Raw genomic sequence first — 18755 nt, 5'->3', positions numbered from 1 at the left:
TACCAAGAAACAGGAAATCTTTATACCCTACAGCAGCGATCCCCAACCAGTGACTTCAGCAACGTGTTCCTCACCAACCTCTTGGCTGTTGCCCCCAGTGACATTTTGTATTCAAGCCACGAATTCAAATTTTTATTTGCATAGAAACAATGCTCTCTACACCTCTTGTATCGGTTATTGATTGCTCAGTATGTCCAATGTATGAAATCCACTTATTGCACGGCGCTGCGGAATGTTGGCGCTTTATAAATAAATGTTAATATAATGAGTAGTACCAAACAAAGCCGTTTTTATGGTATTAATTCACATAGAGGCTACCTATAGCCAATATTTTGCAGCCCCAGGAACTTGCATGCTTGTGTTGCGCCCCGCCCTACAGCAATGTAGAAAACATTGCAACAAACAATTGTCAGGAATAGACGCGATGTAATAGACCCACTAAAATATTTTATGTAATTCTGCTGGTTCCAGTCTATCAAAGTATCTTTTTGTAACAAAAGCCTAAAAAGCTCATTCCCAGTAAGTGTCCAGTGAATAAAACCTCAACATAATAAAATGCCAGGAACCTGTCCCTATATATTGGGTTTCTGTATTCCAATCTGCCTGGAACCCGGGAAAGCAGAGGCCTTTGTTTCAAGAAATCCTGCTCATTAGAAGTACTAATCATTGAGTTACTAAATCTGAGCAGCACAAGGGCCAGTAGCACCGATACCCTAAATGTATCTTATAGTTCAGCTCATTCCCAGAAAGTGTCGGTGGCTCTGAAAAGAGCCTTTGTGTCCAGTGAATAAAACCCCCTCGGATCTAAGCCCTCTCCCCTCGGATCCTGCGGGCCAGCTGGATATCCTTGGGCATGATGGTGACCCTCTTGGCGTGGATGGCGCACAGGTTGGTGTCCTCAAAGAGCCCCACCAGATAAGCCTCGCTGGCCTCCTGCAGAGCCATAACGGCTGAGCTCTGGAACCTCAGATCGGTCTTGAAGTCCTGGGCGATCTCCCGGACCAGACGCTGGAAAGGCAGTTTGCGGATCAGCAACTCAGTGGATTTCTGGTAGCGGCGGATTTCCCGGAGAGCCACAGTCCCTGGGCGGTAACGATGGGGTTTCTTGACTCCGCCAGTGGCCGGGGCGCTCTTCCTGGCTGCCTTGGTGGCCAACTGCTTGCGGGGAGCCTTCCCGCCTGTGGATTTGCGGGCGGTCTGTTTAGTACGGGCCATTGCAACAACGTAGAAGCACTAAAACTTTATGGTGTCTGGGGGCTGCCAAACACCCTATTTATAGCCAGCGCCTCCCTGTGATTGGCTCGATGCAAACACGCCCCTTTACTTCTACATTTCTATTGGCTGCTCAGGCCGAATGTATTTTTTTAAAATGCCCGCCAAAAGTCTGTCCGAAATTATCTTATATAACGATGACGATAATGGTTATTAATTACTTACTTGGCTTTTTCAAACCATATTATAATAAAAAATATTTAACAGATGTTTCTTATTCCCTTCGGATGCGCTGACTGACTCTGAATCCCGGAAACGTCTGCTGCGAGGTCAATTATATCAACCGCATGGGGGCAGCAAAGAGCTCTAAACGGGAATCAAACCGATTGTGTTTTATGTGGGTAGGGAAGAAGAGAATGTGGAAGGAAAAAGAGATTTTTTTTTTTTTTAAATGCCCGCCAAAATTCGTTAGACCATTGCCTCACCTGTATTCACTAGGCGTATACAGCTAGAAGTTTAGACTCGTTATAATGAAGCTGAGGCAGCAAATGGCCACATGTGGGGGAGGGGCTCTGCCTGCAGCTGCAACATTGCTTTGTTCTCTGAACTCGCTCGGAGGCGCCAAACTGGTCCCGCCATTATATTCATTTATATGGCTACAGAAAGGCACAGTGTATAGATGTTACTCCCCGCAGTCAGACGGTATATCCGCTAACGGAAACCCTGATGCTGCCATAGAATAGAATAAAAAATCAGGGATCCAGGAATAACTATTTCCAAACACGTTAGAAGTCTAGGAGCTTCTTATTTGGGGTCTAGTTGTTAATTCCCCTGACGTACATTTTTTTTTTACTTCACATAAATTTCTTTGCAGATGCTTTAAAATTCAGAGCAGCCATTGTGTCACATTGTTACATTCCCGCAATAATAAACATCAGCGCTTTCTACTCGCAACCAAATCCTCTCCTTTCCCTCCTGTCAGTCACCGAGACCCCCAATTATATCTGCCGACTAATAGCCCATACTGTGGGAGCCATTGGCTTATTCAAAAAGCCCGCCAAAATGTCTGGCCGTTATATGACCGCCCAATAAAATACAATAACCCCTTTGATCTGGCAGCCTACATAGCGTTTATTTATATATATTTATATTGCCCCATCTCTTTAGCTCGAGTTATTACAGCCAAGTCACCTATTCAGGAGATTTATCCCTTCAGCCATTCAGATCCGCACTGTGGGCCCGGACCTACTTTCCCTCCCAACCCGTAACATTGTATCTAATCAATTTATAGGGAGCAGATAATATACAGACACAGCCTTTTCCTGAAATAGTGGGGGCCCTTAAAAACTGAACTGATTCTCCATACTGAGAAGCGATTGGCTTATTCAAAAAGCCCGCCAAAATGTCTGGTCGTTTTATGACATCACTATACAGTATATAATCATGCTGCTCCGGCAGCTTCTAAACATTTATTTAAATATAATTGACTCATCTCTTTAGCACGATTCATTAGTTTAAACACCTAATTTTCGTTCCCCAACAGGTAACATTGTAACAAATCAGTTTATAAGGAGCAGATTAATTCCCATCAACAGATGATATACAATCACAGCCTTTTGCTGAAATAGTGGGGGCCCTTAAAAGGGCCTTTGGGAAATGATGCTGTGAGGGAATAAGAGGGTTTAACCCCCGAATCCGTAGAGAGTGCGGCCCTGGCGCTTGAGAGCATACACCACATCCATAGCGGTAACAGTCTTCCTCTTGGCGTGCTCGGTGTAGGTGACAGCGTCCCGGATAACGTTCTCCAGGAAAACTTTCAGCACCCCCCGAGTCTCCTCATAAATGAGGCCGGAGATGCGCTTGACTCCCCCTCTGCGTGCCAGGCGGCGGATGGCGGGCTTGGTGATCCCCTGGATGTTATCCCGCAGCACCTTCCTGTGGCGCTTGGCGCCTCCTTTCCCCAGCCCCTTACCGCCCTTGCCTCTGCCAGACATGATTCTCTCTTATCACAAAACTGGAAAATATGTAGTTCTTCGTCTCTCGTCTTCTCTCTTATAGAGACTGAGCAGACCTGACAGGGAACTGCAATATCAGCCCCGCCTCTTTCTTTTGGTTTCAAGGGGAAACAATCGGCGCCCCGTGATTGGCTAAAAGTGGACCCGCCCTACTCATTAGCAGTAAGAAGTGAGAGCATCAACTTTCTGTTTCCCTGAGCCGCCAAAAGTATCGCGGCAATCCGTATATAGATCAGTAACATGGTTTAGATTATTGTTTTGTTCTCTGTATTCTGTCCTGAAATGAATTAGTGCAGTTCCCTTTGCAAAAGAATATTTTACAGATCAGCCTGTTGCTTATAGGCTACATACATGCTCTTTAATAATAGGCGCAACACAAGGCAGAGCAACAACTCCGGTGAGAGACTCAGTTCCAGCCTATTATTAGAGGGCATGTTCCTCTCTGAGCCTCTCAGCTGAGCTGTTTGTTACTCTGCCTTGTCTTTCCCCTATTTGTTACTTTTCTAATGAGTTGGAGCTTTGAGCTGACAAAGTAGCACTTACATTGTTACACTGGGACATTCGCTCCGTTACACACATTGCTGGATACAACTCGCAACAATGTCACTTTCCTACTGTTGCATTTACGTTACAGGGAACAGGGGCTAAATTCCTATCTGAGAATTTCTATCTTGGACAGAACCAGTGGGAGGGGGAGGAATGGTTTGGGCAGGTTTAAGTGACGGAGAGCAGTCCGGCAGCACTAAAGGGAGGGGAACACTAAACTATTTGTGTATTTGGGAAACTTTGCCGTTACTTACTGGCCAGGGATATTAGTTGGCGATAACTGAACGAATGTTGGGCCGGTGCGAGGTTAATAGTTTTTATTGCTTATTAAAAGCCATGGTAGAAGCAGGAGACCCCACTATATTACAAGCCATTTCAGGGGGATGTGGTGGCTCTTAAAAGAGCCTTTGGGGCAGTTGGCCAGTGAGCCAGCTTATTTCTTCTTAGGGGCGGCTTTCTTTGCTTTAGCCACTTTGGGTTTGGCTGCTTTGGCCTTTGCGGGGCTTTTGGCAGCTTTGGGCTTCACGCTCTTTTTTGCGGGGCTCTTGGCCACTTTCTTGGCTTTGGCAGCTTTAGGCTTTATGGGGCTCTTCGCTGCCTTTGCTGCTTTCTTCGCCACCTTCTTTGGGCTCTTGGCGGCCTTTGCTGCTTTCTTTGCCACCTTCTTTGGGCTCTTGGCGGCTGCGGACACCTTCTTGGGCTTCTTCGGGGACTTGGCTGCCTTCTTTGCTGCCGGTTTCTTGGCTTTGGCTGCTGCCGGTGCCGCCTTCTCCTTACTCTGCAGCTGCTTCTTGTTGAGCTTGAAGGACCCGGAGGCTCCGCTCCCTTTCACTTGGACAAGGGTCTCCTTACTGACCAAGCCCTTGAGAGCCAGCTTGAGGCGGCTGTTATTCTTCTCCACATTGTAACCTCCTGCAGCCAGAGCCTTCTTCAGAGCTGCCAGGGACACCCCGCTGCGCTCCTTGGAAGCGGATACGGCTTTGACTATCAGTTCGGACACACTGGGCCCAGATGGCTTCTTGGATTTAGTGGCCCCCGCTGCTTTCTTGCTCTGTTTCTTCTTCTTGGCTGCGGGTTCAGCCGGGGGAGGAGCAGGCGCCGTCTCAGCTGCTTCAGCCATTGCAAATCTTCTATCGTTCTCTTCAGAAAACCGAAATATATCAGCCGCGCTTTTCTGTTCTCTTTTTATAGAATCTTTGCTGTCTGCTGATTGGCTCAGTTGCATTCTGATACCGCTTTCTAATTGGACACAATTTAGCCACACCCACCGTTTACTTTCCGTGTTCAGCATTAGGGAGCTTTCATTCTGTGTTTCCAGCTTCTCAAAAAGCAAAGTTATTAATAATATCTACTTCCATAAATATCCCGGGGATTATACAGTCACTTGCAGGGTAAATGTCCCTGTCTCTGACAGCGATTTTCTGCATGTTGGTTACACGGATTGTCCCCAAACAGCCCCTGATATCTCAGGCGCACTCCTGTCAGTCTGGGTGAGGTTTTTATAAACCTTCAATTTTCCTTGTTCATTGGGATCTATTTCCTCCATCTCTTATCCCTGAGAGAGAGAGGGGTATGGGGAGGGATATCAGGGGGACAGTGAGGGGTTTGGAGGCTACAGAAGAAATCCGTGGGGGTTGCACTGGCAGAGAAGTAGCACAGTCCCGAACCTGCTGTAGTACAGTCATTGCAGCATTCACACAAGTCCCACTGCCTGCATTGTATTGTGTCATTAGTTACACTATCAGCACTAATAAAAGATATCTATGTATATATCACACGACTGGACACATTATTGCCCCACAGAGCTGACTTTATACTGGCAATTTTAAGTATCAAATGAAAGTATATTATATTATTGGAAGAGTTGTTACCAAGTGAGACTGGGAACACTCCAGTAAGATACAAATGTGCCCCCACTCCAGTCTGATTTCATATGTTGGGTGAAGTTAATTCTATGGAGTAAAACAATGCTCTCCAAGCTTATTGAGTTGTGGTCCAAGAACAATACCCACAATCCCACAATCAGGTGGGAGGGGAGGAGTGAAGGTCTCAGAATATATAAAATAATATTGTGGTACTTGGACTTCTGTTGATATTTTCCATAGTTGGGGGACTAAAAATCTATGCTGGGAGGCTGCATTCAGCCAGTTGTACAACAGTAGAAGAAATGGCTTCCATAGAATTCTACTTTTCATTAAAGGGCAACTAAGCTGGTAAAGGGTATGGAAAGTCTCAGTTATGTAGAAAGACTGGCCAAGTTGGGTCTGTTTACACTGGAGAAGAGGCGCTTAAGAGGTGACATGTATAAATATATAAAAGGATCATATAATAACCTTTCTAATGCTTTATTTACCAGTAGGTCCTTCCAACGGACACAAGGGCACCCACTCCGTTTAGAAGAAGGGAGGTTCCATTTAAACATTCGGAAAGGATTTTTTACAGTGAGAGCTGTGAAGTTCTGGAATTCCCTCCCCGAATCAGTCGTGCTGGCTGATACATTATATAACTTTAAGAAGGGGCTGGATGGATTCTTAGCAAGTGAGGGAATACAGGGTTATGGGAGATAGTTCTTTGTACAAGTGAGGGAATACAGGGGTAGGGGAGATAGCTCTCAGTACAAGTGAGGGAATACAGGGGTAGGGGAGATAGCTCTCAGTACTAGTGAGGGAATACAGGGGTATGGGAGATAGCTCTCAGTACAAGTGAGGGAATACAGGGGTAGGGGGGATAGCTCTCAGTACAAGTGAGGGAATACAGGGGTAGGGGAGATAGCTCTCAGTACAAGTGAGGGAATACAGGGGTAGGGGGGATAGCTCTCAGTACAAGTGAGGGAATACAGGGGTAGGGGAGATAGCTCTCAGTACAAGTGAGGGAATACAGGGGTAGGGGGGATAGCTCTCAGTACAAGTGAGGGAATACAGGGGTAGGGGAGATAGCTCTCAGTACAAGTGAGGGAATACACGGTTATGGGAGATAGCTCTTAGTACAAGTTGATCCAGGGACTGGTCCGATTGCCATCTTGGAGTCAGGAAGGAATTTTTTCCCCTCTGTGGCAAATTAGAGAGGCTTCAGATGGGGTTTTTTGCCTTCCTCTGGATCAACTAGCAGTTAGGCAGGTTATATATAGGCATTATGGTTGAACTTGATGGACGTATGTCTTTTTTCAACCCAACTTACTATGTTACTATGTTACTATGTTACTTTGAACCACAGAGTTGTTACCAGCAGGCTCCTTTTTATGTGGCTTGATCATTCTGTCAGGAGCAGCCACAGGTGGGTGGCTGGCAGTTAGGAGCTTATATGCCATGTAATATGGGTACAGGGGGTACTGCGCTTGTTGGTAGGCAGGAAACAAGTTATGTTGCTGAAACATGATTTATTAAGTGAGCAATGAGAATGAGCGATAAGAAATAGGGACGTCCTTACAATGGGCCAGTGGTCAGAGGCAGGCAGAAGACAAAACAAATCCGGAAAGCAGGCAGGGGGTCTGGACTGGCAGCAAAGAAGGAGGGTCTGGAATAACAGGCAGTGGTCAGGGGCAGGCTGAAGGCAGGGAAAGTCCAATAATCAGGCCGCGGTCAATACCAGGAGATCCAACAGAGGTCAGGGACAGGAGTTGTAGAACAGGGTAAGGTGAACGGAGTCGGGCAGGAGTCGGGCACTGGATAACAAAAGGGCTCAATGATCAAGCAACCAGGGGTTGCTTGTGACAGGCTTATAAAGCCTGTTAATTGTCTGATTGCAACCACCTGTTAACAGAATGTTTGGGGCTGGATGCCCAAGGTCTCCAGTGGCTCAGTGAGGTAATGCAGAACCTGCCTAACTTACAGTCCAGAGTTCCAGTACAGGCAGGTCCTGACATGACCATTTCCCTGCAAACTGGCGGCTGCATCACTCTGGGGCCAACACAGACTTGAATAAATCCCACTGCAAAATCCATATTGTGTTGCCAAAAGCTCATTAACTGTACTTTTCTATAATTACCGCCTGCCCCAAGTAGGGGTTAATTTTCGCATCTAAGTGTTTGTGAATCATTCGTAAGTGTTATTTCGGCGTGCAAATTAACCCACGCGGTAATACTGTAGGGAATCGTGCACTAATTGTCGCGTCTATTTTAACGCAAAAAAGCATGCGATAATAATTAACGCACTTTAGTGAATCAACAATCTTGTCTTCTAAGGAGCCCAGGAAAATGATATTTCCTTATGTTAATGAGGAGGCACAAGAGGGACAGTCAGCTTCCTCTGATGGATGCAGGATGAATACAGAGAATCTATCTGGATGGCACCAAAGTCTTCAGAGATGGAAATCTGTTCATCAGTTTTGCAGGAAGGAGTAAAGGTCTTAAAGGGCTCCTATCGCCCTTATTTTATAATATATATAATATATAATTGAGCCTGCACTCCATATAGGGGGAAAAAGAATTTTCAACCGCCCCTGCCAGCGCTGGGCTACCCACACCGGGAGGCAGCCATGTTGGGGCACACACATGCTCATAATGAGAGAGCGATGCCACCTTTCCAGATCACAGCTCACTCTGCTAGAGAGTTATTTACCTTATGGGCTAAAGTTGCAGGAGAATCTATGGATCCCATACAACTACACAGCGCTATACAAACGCTAATGTCAGTACTAACAGAATAAGTATTAATTGGCAAGGTTAATTGCACTGCCCAATACTGATAGTGTCAGTCTTTCAAACAACATCTTGGCATAATAAAAATAGGAAACCTACAGAAAGAAAGTTTTATGGGGGTCACACAGTTTTGGAAACCAAACCCTAAAGATACCCTTAGCTACTGTTTGTGTTGGTCTTTCTTTTTTTGGTGGTCACACAATTTTGTTTTTAATGACAACAATTAAAACAAAAATACCCAGACAGTAAATTTATAATTTGTTAAATGAGAAAATAAGAAACATAGTGCCTGATAAACAAAAGGCTTAATAGAAAATCTGAACACCTCTTTCCAAAACCTCTTTCCCGCCACATTCTCTCCCTCCCTACCCACCCACATAAAACACAGTCATTGTACAAGAAGCGGTTTGATTCCCGTTTAGAGCTCTTTGCTGCCCCCATGCGGTTGATATAATTGACCTCGCAGCAGACGTTTCCGGGATTCAGAGTCAGTCAGCGCATCCGAAGGGAATGAGAAACATCTGTTAAATATATTTTATTGTAATATGGTTTGAAAAAAGCAAAGTAAGTAATTTATAAACATAATCGTCATTATTATTTAAGTAATAATATCGGACAGACTTTTGGCGGGCATTTTTAAAAATACATTCGGCCTGAGCAGCCAATAGAAATGTAGAAGTAAAAGGGCGTGTTTGCGTCGAGCCAATCACAGGGAGGCGCTGGCTATAAATAGGATGTTTGGCAGCCCCCAGACACCATAACGTTTTAGTGCTTCTACGTTGTTGCAATGGCCCGTACTAAACAGACCGCCCGCAAATCCACAGGCGGGAAGGCTCCCCGCAAGCAGTTGGCCACCAAGGCAGCCAGGAAGAGCGCCCCGGCCACTGGCGGAGTCAAGAAACCCCATCGTTACCGCCCAGGGACTGTGGCTCTCCGGGAAATCCGCCGCTACCAGAAATCCACTGAGTTGCTGATCCGCAAACTGCCTTTCCAGCGTCTGGTCCGGGAGATCGCCCAGGACTTCAAGACCGATCTGAGGTTCCAGAGCTCAGCCGTTATGGCTCTGCAGGAGGCCAGCGAGGCTTATCTGGTGGGGCTCTTTGAGGACACCAACCTGTGCGCCATCCACGCCAAGAGGGTCACCATCATGCCCAAGGATATCCAGCTGGCCCGCAGGATCCGAGGGGAGAGGGCTTAGATCCGAGGGGGTTTTACTCACTGGGCACAAAGGCTCTTTTCAGAGCCACCGACACTTTCTGGGAATGAGCTTTTCACTTCTATTTCGGCTTTTGTTACAAAACGATACATTGATAGACTGTAACCAGCAGAATTACATATATTTGTATTATATTGTGTCTATTACACAGCACTTGCGTTTATACAGGACAATCGTCTTTGTTGCAATGTAATTGTACCGGTTAGTCTATCACTATATTTTCTGCAGGGCTTGTCCCTTTTGCTGCTCACTTTTAACCTATTGTAGTAAAATCTGGGCATCTGGGTTTGATTAGAAAAAGTCCCAAAAAACACTGATTTGAACTCATGCCAGGAACTGTATATATAAGATACATTTAGATTATCGGTGCTACTGGCCCTTTTGCTGCTCGGATTTCTTGAAACAAAGGCCACTGCTTTTCCGTGTTCCAGGCAAATTAAAATACAGAAACCCAATATATAGGGACAGGTTCCCTGCGTTTTATGGTGTTGGTCGATCGACTTTTCCAGTAGCATTAGTTTACCCCAATGCGCTGTTTGGGATAAAGGTAAATGAAGTGGAATTAATTGTATTTGGCGTAAAAAAATCTAGCAGCGCTGTTTTGCCCGTGTGTTTAAGCGCTCGCCTAATAGTTACAGTACTGCACACTTGCTCTTATTTAGCTTTGAAGTACTAAAAATAGTGCTTGAGCTATATATCATTTTTTTCGTTAGCAACTATTAATAACGGCACAATGTCTGCCTACAAACTGAATTTCACAGTAAGGTCCCCATATCAAACATGTACGGTTTCATTTTGCACTAGAGTATCATCAGGTTATACAGCGCTGTTTAGACAGAGTGGGGGGCTCTGAAAAGAGCCTTTGGGTTGGGGTCAGGGCACTCTCATTCCTGGGCTCACTTGCTCTTGGCCGCTTTGGTGCTCTCGGTTTTCTTAGGGAGCAGCACGGACTGGATGTTGGGCAGGACACCGCCCTGAGCGATAGTCACCCCTCCGAGCAGTTTGTTCAGCTCCTCATCGTTGCGCACAGCGAGCTGCAGGTGCCTGGGGATGATACGGGTCTTCTTGTTATCCCGGGCAGCGTTCCCGGCCAACTCCAGGATCTCAGCGGTCAGATACTCCAGCACTGCGGCAAGATAGACTGGAGCTCCGGCTCCCACCCGCTCAGCATAATTGCCTTTCCTCAGCAGCCGGTGAACACGGCCGACTGGGAACTGCAGCCCAGCCCGAGATGAGCGAGTCTTGGCCTTTGCCCGGGTCTTCCCGCCTTGTTTGCCTCTTCCTGACATGATTCCGCTTCGTGTTACACAAAATAACTCCATACAATGTAACGTGCACTTTTGCTTTTATAGGCATCTGTGGGAGTGCTTCTCTTCTCTGATTGGCTAGGCTGAATTTCAACCAATGAAACACAAGCTTTAGGAGTCACCAATCGTATGAATGTAACGGGGAGAGATGAGGCGGTTACACGTCATGCAGTAGAACCAGCCAATAGAAATCAGTGTCACTCTCCAGCCATAGTTACACGGGCAGGGTATATAAGAAGCTGCAGCAGGAGGAGGCTTTATAGTTTGTTTGCAGACTGACCGTGTATCTGAGGGAAAATGCCCGAACCCGCCAAATCCGCCCCAGCGCCAAAGAAAGGCTCTAAGAAAGCGGTGAGTAAAACGCAGAAGAAAGATGGGAAGAAGCGCAGGAAGAGCAGGAAGGAGAGTTACGCCATCTACGTGTACAAAGTGCTGAAGCAGGTGCACCCTGATACCGGCATCTCTTCCAAGGCCATGAGCATCATGAACTCCTTTGTTAACGATGTGTTCGAGCGCATCGCAGGGGAAGCCTCCCGCCTGGCTCATTACAACAAGCGCTCCACCATCACCTCCCGGGAGATCCAGACCGCGGTCCGCCTGCTGCTGCCTGGGGAGCTGGCCAAGCACGCTGTGTCCGAGGGGACAAAGGCTGTGACTAAATACACCAGCGCCAAGTAATCCCCATTCCCTGCCCCGCAACAACACAAAGGCTCTTTTCAGAGCCCCCACCTCCTCTGTACAAGGGCTGCACAGACTCACAACTATCCTGCTGTACATTTCTAGTTTAGTCTTAGTTTATTTGATAAACTGGTTCAGTAAAAAAAAAAATCCCTAATTCTTATATTTATATATGAGCTTTGATTGTGTCTTTCAGCTGAAAAAGAAAACCATAGAGCTATTAGGGAGCAAAATACAGTAACGCTCATATCACTGGAAAGAATCGCCTAATTTATATATCATATTCACATACGTTGGGATCACTTCCAAAATACTTAGCGCACAATCCCCTCTCACAGATAAATAGCGCAGCTAGAAGTTTAGACTCGTTATAATGAAGCTGAGGCAGCAAATGGCCACATGTGGGGGAGGGGCTCTGCCTGCAGCTGCAACATTGCTTTGTTCTCTGAACTCGCTCGGAGGCGCCAAACTGGTCCCGCCATTATATTCATTTATATGGCTACAGAAAGGCACAGTGTATAGATTCCCCCTGTCCGGTGATTTCTTTCTTTCTAAATGAATTCTTAGTAATATATTCTAGCGATTGTGTCTCATTGTAACATTCCCGCAAACATCACAGGGTTCAACTCGCACCGAAACCCTCTCCCCGACCCCTAATCTCCTGTAAAAATTATTTTTCAAACCAGCAATGAATAATTTCTATAACTACATAATCTCCAAGAGGCGGAGATATTTCACAAATCTGTCAGTTTCTCAGCAGTTCTGCTATGAATAGCTGTGGCCGAACGTTTTCTAGCGCAGTCATTGGTCAATTCATAAAGCCCGCCATAACGTGTCCATGTATTAGGATTGTGCCATAGAATATATCCGTGATACTGACAGGCTGAATAGTGTTTGTACCGATCCGGTTGGTACCGGGACGCGCTGCCACTTCTCTTCCTACAGTCCCCCCCCCCCTCACTATCAGATCACTTTGGGCTCTAAAGTTAATTTGAAGGAGGAAACTCACATAATTGATCCAGTTTTCCAGTAGAAACAAACTAACGCGTTTCCCCAATCCCCTAATTCTGTGGAAGAGCTCAAACATTTGTGCTTCGACTGCTCTCCGATTGGTGAACTGATTCTCCATACTGAGGAGCCATTGGCTTATTCAAAAAGCCCGCCAAACTGTCTGGCCGTTTTTACAGCACAATACAGTATGAAAATGATGGTGCTCTGACAGCCTCTAAGCATTTATTTAAATATATTTGAACCATCTCTTTAGCACGACTTGGTTAAAACACCTAATTTTCGTTCCCCATCTCCCCAACACAACATTGTAACTAAAAAGTCAGTTTATAGGGAGAGATTAATTCCCAACAACAGATGATATACAATCACAGCCTTTTCCTGAAATAGTGGGGGCCCTTAAAAGGGCCTTTGGGAAATGATGCTGTGAGGGAATAAGAGGGTTTAACCCCCGAATCCGTAGAGAGTGCGGCCCTGGCGCTTGAGAGCATACACCACATCCATAGCGGTAACAGTCTTCCTCTTGGCGTGCTCGGTGTAGGTGACAGCGTCCCGGATAACGTTCTCCAGGAAAACTTTCAGCACCCCCCGAGTCTCCTCATAAATGAGGCCGGAGATGCGCTTGACTCCCCCTCTGCGTGCCAGGCGGCGGATGGCGGGCTTGGTGATCCCCTGGATGTTATCCCGCAGCACCTTCCTGTGGCGCTTGGCGCCTCCTTTCCCCAGGCCCTTACCGCCCTTGCCTCTGCCAGACATGTTATTGTCTTGTCACAAAACTGGAAGATAAGTGGTTCTCCGCCTCTCGTCTTCTCTCTTACAGAGACTGAGCTTACCTGACAGGGAACTGCAATATCAGCCCCGCCCCTTTCTTTTGCTTTCAAGGGGAAACAATTGGCTAAAAGTGGACCCGCCCTACTCATTAGCAGTAAGAAGTGAACCTTCTGTTTCCCTGAGCCGCCAAAAGTATCGCGGCAATCCGTATATAGATCAGTAACAGGGTTTAGATTATTGTTTTGTTCTCTGTATTCTGTCCTGAAATGAATTAGTGCAGTTCCCTTTGCAAAAGAATATTTTACAGATCAGCCTGTTGCTTATAGGCTACATACATGCTCTTTAATAATAGGCGCAACACAAGGCAGAGCAACAACTCCGGTGAGAGACTCAGTTCCAGCCTATTATTAGAGGGCATGTTCCTCTCTGAGCCTCTCAGCTGAGCTGTTTGTTACTCTGCCTTGTCTTTCCCCTATTTGTTACTTTTCTAATGAGTTGGAGCTTTGAGCTGACAAAGTAGCACTTACATTGTTACACTGGGACATTCGCTCCGTTACACACATTGCTGGATACAACTCGCAACAATGTCACTTTCCTACTGTTGCATTTACGTTACAGGGAACAGGGGCTAAATTCCTATCTGAGAATTTCTATCTTGGACAGAACCAGGGGGAGGGGGAGGGGGAGGGGGAGGGGGAGGGGGAGGGGAGGAATGGTTTGGGCAGGTTTAAGTGACGGAGAGCAGTCCGGCAGCACTAAAGGGAGGGGAACACAAAACTATTAGTGTATTTGGGAAACTTTGCAGTTACTTACTGGCCAGGGATATTAGTTGGCGATAACTGAACGAATGTTGGGCCGGTGCGAGGTTAATAGTTTTTATTGCTTATTAAAAGCCACGGTAGAAGCAGGAGACCCCACTATATTACAAGCCCTTTCAGGGGGATGTGGTGGCTCTTAAAAGAGCCTTTGGGGCAGTTGGCCAGTGAGCCAGCTTATTTCTTCTTAGGGGCGGCTTTCTTTGCTTTAGCCACTTTGGGTTTGGCTGCTTTGGCCTTTGCGGGGCTTTTGGCAGCTTTGGGCTTCACGCTCTTTTTGCGGGGCTCTTGGCCACTTTCTTGGCTTTGGCAGCTTTAGGCTTTATGGGGCTCTTCGCTGCCTTTGCTGCTTTCTTCGCCACCTTCTTTGGGCTCTTGGCGGCCTTTGCTGCTTTCTTCGCCACCTTCTTTGGGCTCTTGGCGGCTGCGGACACCTTCTTGGGCTTCTTCGGGGACTTGGCTGCCTTCTTTGCTGCCGGTTTCTTGGCTTTGGCTGCTGCCGGTGCCGCCTTCTCCTTACTCTGCAGCTGCTTCTTGTTGAGCTTGAAGGACCCGGAGGCTCCGCTCCCTTTCACTTGGACAAGGGTCTCCTTACTGACCAAGCCCTTGAGAGCCAGCTTGAGGCGGCTGTTATTCTTCTCCACATCGTAACCTCCTGCAGCCAGAGCCTTCTTCAGAGCTGCCAGGGACACCCCGCTGCGCTCCTTGGAAGCGGATACGGCTTTGACTATCAGTTCGGACACACTGGGCCCAGATGGCTTCTTGGATTTAGTGGCCCCCGCTGCTTTCTTGCTCTGTTTCTTCTTCTTGGCTGCGGGTTCAGCCGGGGGAGGAGCAGGCGCCGTCTCAGCTGCTTCAGCCATTGCAAATCTTCTATCGTTCTCTTCAGAAAACCGAAATATATCAGCCGCGCTTTTCTGTTCTCTTTTTATAGAATCTTTGCTGTCTGCTGATTGGCTCAGTTGCATTCTGATACCGCTTTCTAATTGGACACAATTTAGCCACACCCACCGTTTACTTTCCGTGTTCAGCATTAGGGAGCTTTTATTCTGTGTTTCCAGCTTCTCAAAAAGCAAAGTTATTAATAATATCTACTTCCATAAATATCCCGGGGATTATACAGTCACTTGCAGGGTAAATGTCCCTGTCTCTGACAGCGATTTTCTGCATGTTGGTTACACGGATTGTCCCCAAACAGCCCCTGATATCTCAGGCGCACTCCTGTCAGTCTGGGTGAGGTTTTTATAAAACATTAATTTTCCTTGTTCATTGGGATCTATTTCCTCCATCTCTTATCCCTGAGAGAGAGAGGGGTATGGGGAGGGATATCAGGGGGACAGTGAGGGGTTTGGAGGCTACAGAAGAAATCCGTGGGAGTTGCACTGGCAGAGAAGTAGCACAGTCCCGAACCTGCTGTAGTACAGTCATTGCAGGATGACTATTTTGCAAAATATTTTTTTTTATATTTTGCATTTATTTTGCAGTTATTTCATTTTCAGTTCAGGGGTTCTCCAGTTTGGAGTCTCAGTAGCTGTTTGGTTGCTAGGGTCCAAGTTACCTTACCAACCAGGGAGTGGTTTGGATAAGAGACTGGTATATGAAAAGGAGAGGGGCCTGAATAGAAAAGAAAGTTACAAAAAGTAACAAAAGCAATAAAACTGTAGCCTCACAGCAATAGATTTTTTTAGCTGCTGGGGTCAGTGACTCCCCCCCCCCCCCCCCCCCCCCCCTTTAAAATCTGCAAAGTGTAGGAATAAGGTGGCAAATAATTATAAACTTAAAAATTATCAATAATGAAGACAAATTGAAAAGTTGCTTAAAATTGGCCATTTTTATTGGTGTTGTTCCACTTTGAGTTAACTTAGAATATGACTCTCTACATCACACTACCAGACAATTTGCAACTGGTCTTCATTTTTTATGATTTATATATATTTTTTTAATTATTTCATCTTTTGTCCAGCTGGTATTAAAGTAATAAAAAGTAACAATAACAATAAAATTGTAGCCTCACAGAGCAATAGTTTTTGGCTGCCGGGGTCAGTGACCCCCAGGAAGAGAATGGCCCAGTCTATCACTTAGAGGCACAAACTGTTGTTTCTTTTATTTTTTTTTTAAAATCTTTATTTATGACAGAAAAAGAAAGGGAATGGGGGGATATACAGATTTTTATATCATAGAAATCGCATCTTGAATAATATTATAAAGCTTACTTTTAAAGAGAGAGCTGTATGGTTTCCCTGTCTAGGGAATATTCAATTTGTATAAAGATCCACAAAAATGTTTTTTGTCTATTTTTGGAGTCTGATGAAGTTTATCCATGGGGACCACATCTCCCAATATTTTTTACTTTTCCCATGTATAATCGCTGTTATTTCTTCCATTTGTCTCGTTTCTTCAAGAAGAGAAATCCATTCCTGTTTGGTGGGTGAAGTTTTGTCCTTCCATTTTTTGGGATGATGGCTTTTGCAGCTTGCAGCATAAATAGGAGCAGGTGGTTTTTAATAGTAGCTGAGGTTTGTAAATCGTAAACGAGTATTAGTTTGGGTAAGAAATCGGTAGCTAAGTTTTCCTGCGTGACCTTTTCAATTATTGTAATAACTTCTTTCCAGTAATCTTTTAATGCATCACAGTGATACCAGGGGGCACATTTACTAATGCACGAACTGGCCAAATGCGTCCGAATGCGTTTTTTTCATAATGATCGGTATTTTGCGATTTTTCGGAAAATTTTGCGACAGTTTCGTCGCCGTTACGACTGTTTCGCAAAATGTCGTGACTTTTTCGTAGCGTTATGACTTGCGCGAAAAGTCGCGAGTTTTTTGCAGCTTTCGCGCCGAGTATTAAAGATTCAGATTCATTCAAGCTTCAGTATGGTGACTTTCCTTGGGCCAGGTTGGAGCTGCAGGGTGCCATTGAGCCCTATGGGAGACTTTCCTTGGGCCAGGTTGGAGCTGCAGAGTGCCATTGAGCCCTATGGGAGACTTTCCTTGGGCCGGGTTGGAGCTGCAGAGTGCCATTGAGCCCTATGGGAGACTTTCCTTGGGCCGGGTTGGAGCTGCAGAGTGCCATTGAGCCCTATGGGAGACTTTCCTTGGGCCGGGTTGGAGCTGCAGAGTGCCATTGAGCCCTATGGGAGACTTTCCTTAGGCCAGGTTGGAGCTGCAGAGTGCCATTGAGCCCTATGGAAGACTTTCCTTGGGCCGGGTTGGAGCTGCAGAGTGCCATTGAGCCCTATGGGAGACTTTCCTTGGGCCGGGTTGGAGCTGCAGAGTGCCATTGAGCCCTATGGGAGACTTTCCTTGGGCCGGGTTGGAGCTGCAGAGTGCCATTGAGCCCTATGGGAGACTTTCCTTGGGCCGGGTTGGAGCTGCAGAGTGCCATTGAGCCCTATGGGAGACTTTCCTTGGGCCGGGTTGGAGCTGCAGAGTGCCATTGAGTCCTATGGGAGACTTTCCTTGGGCCGGGTTGGAGCTGCAGAGTGCCATTGAGCCCTATGGGAGACTTTCCTTGGGCCGGGTTGGAGCTGCAGAGTGCCATTGAGCCCTATGGGAGACTTTCCTTGGGCCGGGTTGGAGCTGCAGAGTGCCATTGAGCCCTATGGGAGACTTTCCTTGGGCCGGGTTGGAGCTGCAGAGTGCCATTGAGCCCTATGGGAGACTTTCCTTGGGCCGGGTTGGAGCTGCAGAGTGCCATTGAGCCCTATGGGAGACTTTCCTTGGGCCGGGTTGGAGCTGCAGAGTGCCATTGAGCCCTATGGGAGACTTTCCTTGGGCCGGGTTGGAGCTGCAGAGTGCCATTGAGCCCTAAGGGAAACTTTCCTTGGGCCGGGTTGGAGCTGCAGAGTGCCATTGAGCCCTATGGGAGACTTTCCTTGGGCCGGGTTGGAGCTGCAGAGTGCCATTGAGCCCTAAGGGAAACTTTCCTTGGGCCGGGTTGGAGCTGCAGAGTGCCATTGAGCCCTATGGGAGACTTTCCTTAGGCCGGGTTGGAGCTGCAGAGTGCCATTGAGCCCTATGGGAGACTTTCCTTGGGCCGGGTTGGAGCTGCAGAGTGCCATTGAGCCCTATGGGAGACTTTCCTTGGGCCGGGTTGGAGCTGCAGAGTGCCATTGAGCCCTATGGGAGACTTTCCTTGGGCCGGGTTGGAGCTGCAGAGTGCCATTGAGCCCTATGGGAGACTTTCCTTGGGCCGGGTTGGAGCTGCAGGGTGCCATTGAGTCCTATGGGAGACTTTCCTTGGGCCAGATTGGAGCTGCAGAGTGCCATTGAGTCCTACGGGAGACTTTCCTTGGGCCGGGTTGGAGCTGCAGAGTGCCATTGAGTCCTACGGGAGACTTTCCTTTCGCCAGGTTGGAGCTGCAGAGTGCCATTGAGTCCTATGGGAGACTTTCCTTGGGCCGGGTTGGAGCTGCAGGGTGCCATTGAGTCCTATGGGAGACTTTCCTTGGGCCAGATTGGAGCTGCAGAGTGCCATTGAGTCCTACGGGAGACTTTCCTTGGGCCGGGTTGGAGCTGCAGAGTGCCATTGAGTCCTACGGGAGACTTTCCT

At 47.0% G+C, this 18755-nt stretch overlaps 8 protein-coding genes across 8 annotated transcripts; 2 read left to right on the top strand and 6 right to left on the bottom strand.

Moving 5' to 3' along the window:
* Nucleotides 1-752: 752 nt before the first annotated feature.
* LOC100493041 (histone H3) lies at nt 753-1249 on the bottom strand. The gene has a single exon (XM_018092769.2). It carries the CDS (start codon nt 1213-1215, stop codon nt 805-807), a length of 411 nt encoding a protein of 136 aa, XP_017948258.1. The 5' UTR covers nt 1216-1249; the 3' UTR covers nt 753-804.
* Nucleotides 1250-2840: 1591 nt separating this feature from the next.
* Nucleotides 2841-3221, bottom strand: LOC108646290 (histone H4). The gene has a single exon (XM_018092779.2). It carries the CDS (start codon nt 3204-3206, stop codon nt 2895-2897), a length of 312 nt encoding a protein of 103 aa, XP_017948268.1. The 5' UTR covers nt 3207-3221; the 3' UTR covers nt 2841-2894.
* A 938-nt stretch (nt 3222-4159) lies between these two features.
* Nucleotides 4160-5013, bottom strand: LOC108646285 (histone H1B). Its single transcript, XM_018092764.2, has one exon. The coding sequence runs from the start codon at nt 4996-4998 to the stop codon at nt 4207-4209; it is 792 nt and encodes a 263-aa protein (XP_017948253.1). The 5' UTR covers nt 4999-5013; the 3' UTR covers nt 4160-4206.
* Nucleotides 5014-9154: 4141 nt separating this feature from the next.
* Nucleotides 9155-9657, top strand: LOC100495338 (histone H3). Its single transcript, XM_002942293.5, has one exon. The coding sequence runs from the start codon at nt 9197-9199 to the stop codon at nt 9605-9607; it is 411 nt and encodes a 136-aa protein (XP_002942339.1). The 5' UTR covers nt 9155-9196; the 3' UTR covers nt 9608-9657.
* Nucleotides 9658-10468: 811 nt separating this feature from the next.
* On the bottom strand, nt 10469-10935 carry LOC101733656 (histone H2A type 1). Its single transcript, XM_004916989.4, has one exon. The coding sequence runs from the start codon at nt 10912-10914 to the stop codon at nt 10522-10524; it is 393 nt and encodes a 130-aa protein (XP_004917046.2). The 5' UTR covers nt 10915-10935; the 3' UTR covers nt 10469-10521.
* A 217-nt stretch (nt 10936-11152) lies between these two features.
* Nucleotides 11153-11658, top strand: LOC100495578 (histone H2B 1.1). The gene has a single exon (XM_002933893.5). The coding sequence runs from the start codon at nt 11230-11232 to the stop codon at nt 11608-11610; it is 381 nt and encodes a 126-aa protein (XP_002933939.1). The 5' UTR covers nt 11153-11229; the 3' UTR covers nt 11611-11658.
* A 1350-nt stretch (nt 11659-13008) lies between these two features.
* Nucleotides 13009-13396, bottom strand: LOC100495739 (histone H4). Its single transcript, XM_031899371.1, has one exon. It carries the CDS (start codon nt 13372-13374, stop codon nt 13063-13065), a length of 312 nt encoding a protein of 103 aa, XP_031755231.1. The 5' UTR covers nt 13375-13396; the 3' UTR covers nt 13009-13062.
* Nucleotides 13397-14334: 938 nt separating this feature from the next.
* LOC100495494 (histone H1A) lies at nt 14335-15187 on the bottom strand. Its single transcript, XM_018092763.2, has one exon. It carries the CDS (start codon nt 15170-15172, stop codon nt 14471-14473), a length of 702 nt encoding a protein of 233 aa, XP_017948252.2. The 5' UTR covers nt 15173-15187; the 3' UTR covers nt 14335-14470.
* Nucleotides 15188-18755: the final 3568 nt, after the last annotated feature.

Source organism: Xenopus tropicalis, chromosome 3, assembly GCF_000004195.4.
Source record: "Xenopus tropicalis strain Nigerian chromosome 3, UCB_Xtro_10.0, whole genome shotgun sequence".
Taxonomy (NCBI): domain Eukaryota; kingdom Metazoa; phylum Chordata; class Amphibia; order Anura; family Pipidae; genus Xenopus; species Xenopus tropicalis.
Note: the sequence above shows the minus strand (reverse complement) of the source record. Positions and strands in the feature narration are given on the sequence as shown.

Excerpts from the sequence above, each read along its gene's own strand:
- LOC100495494 (XM_018092763.2), bottom strand. The coding sequence starts at position 15,172 with ATGCAACTGAGCCAATCAGCAGACAGCAAAGATTCTATAAAAAGAGAA.
- LOC100495739 (XM_031899371.1), bottom strand. The coding sequence starts at position 13,374 with ATGTCTGGCAGAGGCAAGGGCGGTAAGGGCCTGGGGAAAGGAGGCGCC.
- LOC108646290 (XM_018092779.2), bottom strand. The coding sequence starts at position 3,206 with ATGTCTGGCAGAGGCAAGGGCGGTAAGGGGCTGGGGAAAGGAGGCGCC.
- LOC101733656 (XM_004916989.4), bottom strand. The coding sequence starts at position 10,914 with ATGTCAGGAAGAGGCAAACAAGGCGGGAAGACCCGGGCAAAGGCCAAG.
- LOC100493041 (XM_018092769.2), bottom strand. The coding sequence starts at position 1,215 with ATGGCCCGTACTAAACAGACCGCCCGCAAATCCACAGGCGGGAAGGCT.
- LOC100495578 (XM_002933893.5), top strand. The coding sequence starts at position 11,230 with ATGCCCGAACCCGCCAAATCCGCCCCAGCGCCAAAGAAAGGCTCTAAG.
- LOC100495338 (XM_002942293.5), top strand. The coding sequence starts at position 9,197 with ATGGCCCGTACTAAACAGACCGCCCGCAAATCCACAGGCGGGAAGGCT.
- LOC108646285 (XM_018092764.2), bottom strand. The coding sequence starts at position 4,998 with ATGCAACTGAGCCAATCAGCAGACAGCAAAGATTCTATAAAAAGAGAA.